Source organism: Corticium candelabrum, chromosome 17 (genome assembly GCF_963422355.1).
Source record: "Corticium candelabrum chromosome 17, ooCorCand1.1, whole genome shotgun sequence".
NCBI lineage: Eukaryota > Metazoa > Porifera > Homoscleromorpha > Homosclerophorida > Plakinidae > Corticium > Corticium candelabrum.
Genome location: NC_085101.1, coordinates 1,236,449 through 1,245,189, shown reverse-complemented (window position 1 = coordinate 1,245,189; position 8,741 = coordinate 1,236,449). Strand labels below are relative to the sequence as shown.

Sequence of the window (8,741 nt, the reverse complement as noted above, 5' to 3'; positions counted from 1 at the left end):
CCATAACTTATGACTTGCCCTAGCATTGCCTTTCAACTCTCTAGGTTCAAAGTCCCATCCCAACACCTTTGCGTTACTTTGTCTTCCCATGGCTATACACCTCTTGCTTGCCTTCATCATTGAACCAACCACAGCATCAAAATACGACTGTATAACCTCTTTGTGGCTACATGAACAAGGATCATTACATACGGCTGCGTCTGCAGGAATATCCAAATTCTCCAATCCCATTTCCAAACATTGCCTATATCTGAATACGTCCTCAGAACAAGCCTCTCTCCACAACATTCTTTTCTTTCTGGTCTTTGATCCAACCATCTCCTTCACCGCATCAACCATAATGTCACTACACCAGAAAATCGACCAGTGATCAGAACACATGCTCATACCATCTCTTATCTCAAAGTCGGATGAACTACTATCAAACAAAGACTTAGAAATACAAGCATAGTCGATCCATGACTCCTTGGAAAGTCATCACTATGCCATGTAGACATATTACTGGCCACTTGGGGATCAGACAAACCCACAAGAATAAGATTGGAATTGTTCAGGAAAGACATCGGCAGCTTTGAGAATCTCCCAGATTTACGAAGATCAGCATTAAAGTCACCCAAGACTACCACTGCATCATATACTTCTGCATCCAATATCCCATCCAGACATCCGAGCTCCATGTTGTAATCTTCTAAAGCTTCTGAGTTACCATATTCTGTAAACATGTAAATTGAATAACCACGATTATTCCAGAGCACGAACGTAATCGCACAGCAACCATACGTTCAGAAGCAGTTTTCACAGGAGCAATTAAATGATCGTATCGTTTATGCCACAGCAAGGCAACGCCTCCATACGGTCGACCAGATAAAATATGATTACTCTCCATAGGAGAGGTAGAACAAAACATACTATCATCTTCCAAAGATGAAACTAAGGACAGCTTGGTAGAATGGAGCCAATGTTTCTGCAAAGCCAGAGTATCCTTTAAATAGATTGTGTGTGTGTGTGTGTGTGTGTGTGTGTGTGTGTGTGTGTGTGTGTGTGTGTGTGTGTGTGTGTGTGTGTGTGTATTTAGCAACTGTTTATTCATTGTTAAATATTTCAAATGTATCGGTGAGAATAATATCACACCAAAAATAATAAGGTAAAAATTCAAAAGATCTCAACAAGGGTAATAAATAGTTGACTACTACGTAGTCGGTGTGTGCTTGTTGTGCATGCATACAGTCTCAGGTTTGTGTTAATATTTAGTCCTAGGACACCAAACGGCACAATTCAAACACTGCCTGTGTGACTCGATCTAGTTGCATACCATCAAGTTATCTACATTTTTAAGTTCGTTAGTAGCATTAGTTAAACTTTATTCGACTGCCTTAAAGCGACATGGTAGAACTCAGTAACATGGAAGAGGCTCAGAAACGACTGTGAGCAGGTGCTCAGCTAAGGCACTGACGACAGTAGTGGTACGTCTAAAATTGAACTTTGTTGTCTGAGAGACGAAGATGATCTTCTCGGTCTCTTCTTGCCATTCTAGTATTGTTCATCCAGACTCATAAATAGTAATCACCGCATACTCCAAATATACAGCACTCAAACAGCCATAAGGTTAAGTAAGATAAATATATAACTTTGTAATGGCCAACGTATATGTGCGGATAGAGTTACAAGTGCATTACAACCAGTGAAAGGAATTAGTAATTCTTTGTCCAGGAGTCTATATATATATATATATATATATATATATATATATATATATATATATATAAATCGTTTCCGTGTCCGACTACAGATGAGTATAGGAACGATTCGTGCAAGTGACCAAACAGCGAAGAAAATGCTTCATGAAGTTCCGTCGCCCCGTCCTTTTGTATTGTAGCTAGGAACTGTGTGTACGTGACAACCAAGAAACACCTTCAGGAGTTGAATGCCACCTATAGTCAACTATTCACACGTCCCATACTTGCGTAATTACAGTATGATCAATCCTTTACTACATTGTGCTGCATCTAACACTGTTGATAGTCAATGTTTGCTGATATCAATTTCAATGTCAGTAAATACCATACCACTGTCGTTACAAGGGAACTGAGTGCATAACTAGACTGTACATTTCAATTGTCTTGATCACGATCGCAAAACGACGACTACCTATACCAGGCCTCTAGGCGTAATCTAAACTACTAGGAAGTTTGCGTGTTTACTTCCATGACAGCTAGGGTTTCAACAAATACGTATTGTCTAGCTAGGACTCGGCGTTTCAGTAGATGGTCTGAAAACTTCGTTGGACGTGTTACTCACGAATGCGAGGCGCCTACGGATGCCGGACAACTAAAACCTTTTAATAATCAAAATATTGAAACTTTTGTAGTCAGAGATCCATGCATGTTCGCATGCATCTATAGTAAGAAGCAGCGACAATTATTGAGAAGGATTCATCTTACAGTCACAGCGATTCACCGCAAGTCAGAGCGAGTCACGGTGAACAAGCCTGTGGACTGATAAGCAAGTCGCGGAGCTGCATTCTAATCATCAGTTTCCGCGTGTGATTTGCAAGTACATGTTCCCTCTTAGGGCATACACAAATAACTATCGCCAAACACAAGACTACACTATACACACTACACCATTTCTACGTACAAATTTATCATTGCAGTTAAAATAATAAACAATTACCTAAATGATGTACATGCATATTTTCCTTCTCTTATATTTGTACACATTTAACTTCATTAACCTAGGTACTAGAAGAAAAAAGATGATTACTGGAGAGTGAGAAACTTGCGTGTCAGGACCGTTTGGTGCATTTTAATATCAACTAAAAACATGAACTTGTGCTTCTTTCGTGGAAAAGCCATGAGTGTCAATCTCGAGTCAGACAGATCTGTTGTCTTCTCCGAGTATGCGCTCGACCTCAACGAACCATCAATGAAGAAGGTAAGAGAATGGATAGACAAGACTTTGAATATTGAGAAAATCCTTACGTTTGGGATCGTCGTGGACACTTGTACTCTTCTACAACATCTATGTCTAGCTTACACGAGCAACGGACAGCTAGCGGTTGCTTTACGTTTGAGGAAAGAGAGTTGGAAACAATTTGTTCTGTGTGATATCAATGAGCCTCTCACAGTGACCATTCAGAATGAATCTCAAATATGCTGGTTGACGGAGAGTGGAAGCATTGGAATGGTAACAAGTCTATCTATTCTATCACAAAACGACAAACAGTTTACAATACTCACAACAACCGTTGAAGACATTAAATTGTCTGAAATGTCATCGTTGTGGCTACCAGATGTAACATTTTCTGGTCACTGTCAGCCTCACATAGCAATTATGTGTTTTGAGTCACGTGATAAGGAGCAAAAATTTAAGGCATTCGACTTGTTTGCTAATCTGGGAAAACTCGATTTAGTCAACAACAAATCTATAGAAACTTTGTTTCCAATGGGGTATGAATCCTTGTGCTTGGCACTGCAATTGGTGTCAATACAAGGCAAGCAGATGATGCTGGTGGCAACTGCAGACAATCGGTTGTCGCTATTTTGTAAGCAAGCAATAGTCGGGTCGTGTAGTATTCCAATAATCGTACAATCGATTACAACAGCAGTAGTCAACAAGAATACTATTGCTCTATTGCAATCGATTGATTCCTCTGTATGTATTGTGAATTGTCATCAGTTTGAAGTAGTCGGCAACTACAGTAGGGTGGTCAAGTGGTTAGTCGGGGATTTTACTCGCAAAGGACACCAACTGTTAATCTTGTTTATGTCAAACTCTGTGGAACACGGATTTGTGTTGACAGATTTTGAGTGTAGTTATTCGACTTCATCGTTTACTGACAGCTGTGCGGATGAAACGTCTGAGAATGCCGATCAAGAGGATACTAGTTGCCCAAATGGGCTGATTCAAGCACTCGAAGCTTTGCAAAATAGATTGGTAACAGCCAAAGTACAGCTTGTTGACAAGAAGATGCTTTTATGCAACAAGAAACGTCTTTTGCAAGGGGCTGCAATGCAACTCCCCAGACTCGCCACTGATTGTGAAAATGATTCGACATTGAAATGGTTTACTGACTCATCGTTAGTTAAACTGATTGGTGAAGATGACAAACGATCTAGTAAGAAAGATGACTACCACAGCAATGCAAGCAAAGAGTTACCTTTGATAGTTGTCGGTGAGTTTCAGCGAAATGTGTATAACAAGTGGGTGTTAGCAATAGACGTGGAAAACATATCCAAGTATGATATCGATAACCTTGCTTTTGATCTCGTTTCTCTTGTTGGTAGTGATGGTACATCATCACACTTTCGATCCAAATCTTACATGAATTTGAAATCATCAGCGGAAGACGAAAGTGCTGACCAATTGGAGTCTGTGCCTGAGTCGTCACCAAAACGAAAACGACTTGACGTTGACGTTGTCAAGTTTGACACCAAGAATAGTGCTTCAAGCATAGTTTTGTGTTCTGGTCATCAAGCTACATTACTGACTGTAACAGACTGCCCAACATTTAAGAGCACGTCAAAAATGATTGCAACTGTGTGTGTAAGCTTTAGGATTATGGACTCTTCCAAAGCATCAGTTTGTAGCTCACAACAAAGACAGTCAGAAATTTTGATGTTACACCATCAGTTTGGGTTGTCTTTACATCAGCTTGTCGATGATGCCTTTACTGTCAAGACAACTGCTGATCTTATAGAGTGTTGTAGTTGCAAACATGCTGAGCAAGATCGTTTGTCTTTTCATGCAGTAGCACTGACTTGCTCGCTGACTGTTCAAGTGGCCGCCAGTTGTGTAGTCCATCAAGTAGTGCAGTCTGTCTGTAGAGAATTTGGAATGAATGTTGGTGACAGTCACACAGTAAGTACAAGTAATATGTTCAAACTTGCCAATTTGTCTGAGCGGCAATATGATATACTGATCACAATTGGGACGGTTGATGACAAGTCACATTCCTTTCGAATTCATGTCTTATATCATTCTGCGACAGACCTTTCTTGCTTCCTGTGCTATTTGTGTCGTAGTCTGCCTCCTGATGCTGTTGTTTATTGTTCAACCCATGAGAGGTGTCATCCAGGGAACTTGATAACGATAGAGGAGGAAACACAAAGATTAACTGACTTTCTACAACATGTGATAATTGACTCGAGAGGTAGTGATAACGTGTCTCTTCGATGTTATTTGGGTGGCTACAAAGTTTAGTGGTGTAAGAAAATTATCCAACTTTTTAGTTGTATGTGCAATACAAGTACACGTTATATTGATTGCCTGCTAGTGGTATAGTGTCAGTACTGCTAGACGTATGTATCGTATAGGTATGTTTACGTGTAGAATGGCAGGGAGATGACATGCTCAGACAGTTGTCAGTACATTTGGTGGCTATTTCATATTCAACTCTAATTATGATTTTATGTAACACAGTCGTTTGCATGCTTTGCAACTATAGGTATAACTTAATTAATCTAAAAGCAAATTATATAAATTTGAATTAATATTTACTGTCAACGTTTTTATACAAAATTATTGTTATTATTATGTGCAAACATATGTCTTTGCTGTTGTCCTGTTTGCTCTGTGCCAGTGTGGAAAATAACGGTAGGACATACCACAATGCCCCACCAAATGTGTTGTTTGTCCGACTGAATACTGCACCAGTGTTGGGATGTGTTTGGGCAAAACATCCATTAGCATGCATATATGATAGTGTAAACCTTGCCGCTTAGCACGTGATGGTCTTGTCAATGGTGTAACTGTTAATTTCATGAACTTAGGTGCCTCCTAGCATGCTTTATCCAGAGAAAACCTCAGCTGCCTTTAACGCCATTTCTCCCTTGGAAGTTGGTTATCAAAAATTACATGCAAAATTGCTGGAGTAGGGGAGGCACTTAATTAGACATGTAACACCATACAAGACTGTCCTACCAAGGCTCAGTCTGACCAAGCCAAAATAATTCCTTATTTTTCACACTGTGTGCCGCACATACGTTGGTGGTATACTCTGTACATTACACATAAATGTTGGGTCATAGGGTCCTATAGCATTACTGTGTTTGGTAACAAACTTTTCCACTAAGTCAAGTGTGTTGCAATCTTTTGTTCTATGAGATGCATGCAGAGTATGCTGTAAGATCAACCGGTTTATATAACAGGTTGTATCTATGAATATCCTACATCAAGCTTCTTCATATATTCTATCATCAACAGCTGTGCTTCATATCCATAATACAGGTATTTGAATAACCGTATCACAATAATCTAAACTGCTACACAACTAACAAATCTGCATCAGAAATCCACAAAAATTGCTAATATTCTATGCAATACAAGACCCGTTCAATTGACATTGCCCTGTTTACCATAGCCGAATTCTGCAGTTGCTTTCCGTTTCATAACAAAAAACATCACTGCACATCCACTGACTACACCAGCCATAAGCATGGCAATAGCAAGACCTGCCATCGACCCAGCAGAATATCCAGACGATGACCCCTTTCCACTCATGTGAGGTGAAGATGGTGATGATGAAGTGACATTTACATCTTTTGTTGGCATGACTGCAGTAGCAGCTTTAGTTAGAGAAGCAGGGGTAGGACATTGAGATGGTGACGAATGTTGTGGAGATTGAAAGGTGGTAGTGAGACTTCCCCTTACACTTGAGTACGATGATGACTTATTCACTGAAACTTTAAGTTGACCACTCATAATAGTTTGATTCAGATTGTCTAAAGCATCATCCAGTGTTGCTCCCATTGATATATAAGGCGTGATACTTGTATTTCTCAGAAGTCCCAAAAGCAGTGCATGAACAACAAAACGATCACCAGTTGTTGGTATCACCTAGATCATGGAAACATAGAAATATGTACTAGTGATAAATTAATATTAACACAATATATTTCAAAACCAGTAAATAACTAAAATATACAATAACATAAAAGACTGTACCATGTAAAACAAAACATTAAGCAAACATATTCAAAAGCTGGTGTCATAAATTGTAGATGTAAGGTGCAAGTTGTGACACTATGTAGCCAGCCATGGAAACACAGACAGACAAACTAGAGATCTATTCATCCTTACTGTAACTCTTGAAACACGTGTGACATCAACTTTAGCTGCTGCGGCCACTGAATCTGTGCAAGCACGAATCAATGAATTTCTACTTTGCTGACGAAAATCATCCAACTCTCCGATCAACTGGAACCAGACGTTGACGCTCAAATTAAAACACTGTCCGATGTCTGCATTATGCACAAGATGAGGAGTCGGTTCAAAATCATATATATTATAGATTTGATGAAAGGCGCCTGGTGGTGGAGGATCAAGCAACCTTCCCACCAATTCCTTACTATATACCTCATACTTGACAGGAATTTGATGAACGGGAACGTTTGAATGATTGTAATAAGTCACCGACTTTCTGGAATATGACAATTCAACAATAGTTGTATTGCCAGAACGTGGATAATCGACTCTCTGCTCCTGGAAGACGTCGCATGAAATGTCATTGACAGTTCGAACACCCACATACGACACATTGAACTCTTTAGCAAGTCCAAATAAATCTCTCACTGGTCGCAGTTGTAGATGCTGTCCATCAGGAGAAAGTTGGAAAATATTACGCCCAGCTGGCATCTGGAGTAGTGAAGTAGTGATTGGATATGTGTAACAGTAAGAACTGGTCAGGTAAAAACCAACACCAATATGTAAGTCTTGCAGTGAAGTGATCTGAGGACTTTGAAACAAAAATTGCTGCCTTTTAATATCGTAAAACTCCTGATAGAGAAATTCCAGTAAATAGAAATAAATAGAAATTATCAAATTGAGTGTGAACAGCTTACATCGATAGTTATGATTGAGTTGTTAACAGCATCAATAATTTGTACTTTTGTGGAAAACTGATTTGGTATTGGAGGGAGATTTTTGGCTAACTGAGTGCCATCACAATATATTCCTCGAGGTAGCTGGAATAGTAGATTATCAGCTGGTCCTGGCTGGAAGAAGACAAACTCGTAGGAATGCTTGAAGTGGTGAAATCCGCTCACATTGGCTGTCGGATTATTTGGATCAGTACGGTTGGGAGCGACACCCTCAACAATGAGACGGAGGGGCGTTCCATCAGCTGTGGTCTGCCAATCAGCTGCTGCAAAGTACCAATCTAGAGTCACATTGAAATTACGTCTTGTTACGATGCACGATCTCCATCGATCCGCTTGTATGCCACGCACTTCCTCTCGCCCCAAATACGTTTCATTGTATTGCTTTCCGAATCTCAAAAGATCCGCGACACCCCGGATGTGGGCTTGGCCGGCAGGATCGAAAGTAATAGGAAGCCCTCGAAAGCTGACGTTGGGCGTGAGGTGATACGCTGTGCATTGCGTGCCATTGATGCTGAACCATTGATTGTCGGCGAAGGTGTAGATGCGGGTTTGAGGTGTTGAGAACGTTCCACCTGAGAAATCCAGTCTTCCGCGGTTGTTCGGTTCGTCGTAATATTCGACTGTGTCTATTGTGTAGCCTCTGTTTTCAATGTTCGCTTCGATTCTCGTTGTGAACTGTGAAGCGAGGTTTGGCAGTGGAGGAGCGTCTGGAGAGGGAGTCGAGACGTCGACCGTGCACGTGTGGACTTGACTGCGGCTTGTTGCAATAAAGAAGAGGAACAAGAGAAGCATCGTCTGCACTGAACTCTTGGCTTGCGTCATGGCTGTCACGTGTGGCGTTGCACGAGTTTCAGCACCAAA

At 40.5% G+C, this 8,741-nt stretch overlaps 2 protein-coding genes across 2 annotated transcripts; one reads left to right on the top strand and one right to left on the bottom strand.

Annotated features, from left to right (window-relative positions):
- Positions 1-2,923: 2,923 nt before the first annotated feature.
- LOC134193112 (uncharacterized) lies at positions 2,924-5,389 on the top strand. The gene is made up of 2 exons (XM_062661903.1): positions 2,924-2,934; positions 3,032-5,389. The coding sequence occupies exon 2, from the start codon at positions 3,184-3,186 to the stop codon at positions 5,200-5,202; it is 2,019 nt and encodes a 672-aa protein (XP_062517887.1). The 5' UTR covers positions 2,924-2,934; positions 3,032-3,183; the 3' UTR covers positions 5,203-5,389.
- A 783-nt stretch (positions 5,390-6,172) lies between these two features.
- Positions 6,173-8,741, bottom strand: LOC134193295 (uncharacterized). Its single transcript, XM_062662117.1, has 3 exons — positions 7,842-8,741; positions 7,081-7,776; positions 6,173-6,837 (listed from the first exon to the last, which is right to left on the bottom strand). The coding sequence occupies exons 1-3, from the start codon at positions 8,700-8,702 to the stop codon at positions 6,334-6,336; spliced, it is 2,061 nt and encodes a 686-aa protein (XP_062518101.1). The 5' UTR covers positions 8,703-8,741; the 3' UTR covers positions 6,173-6,333.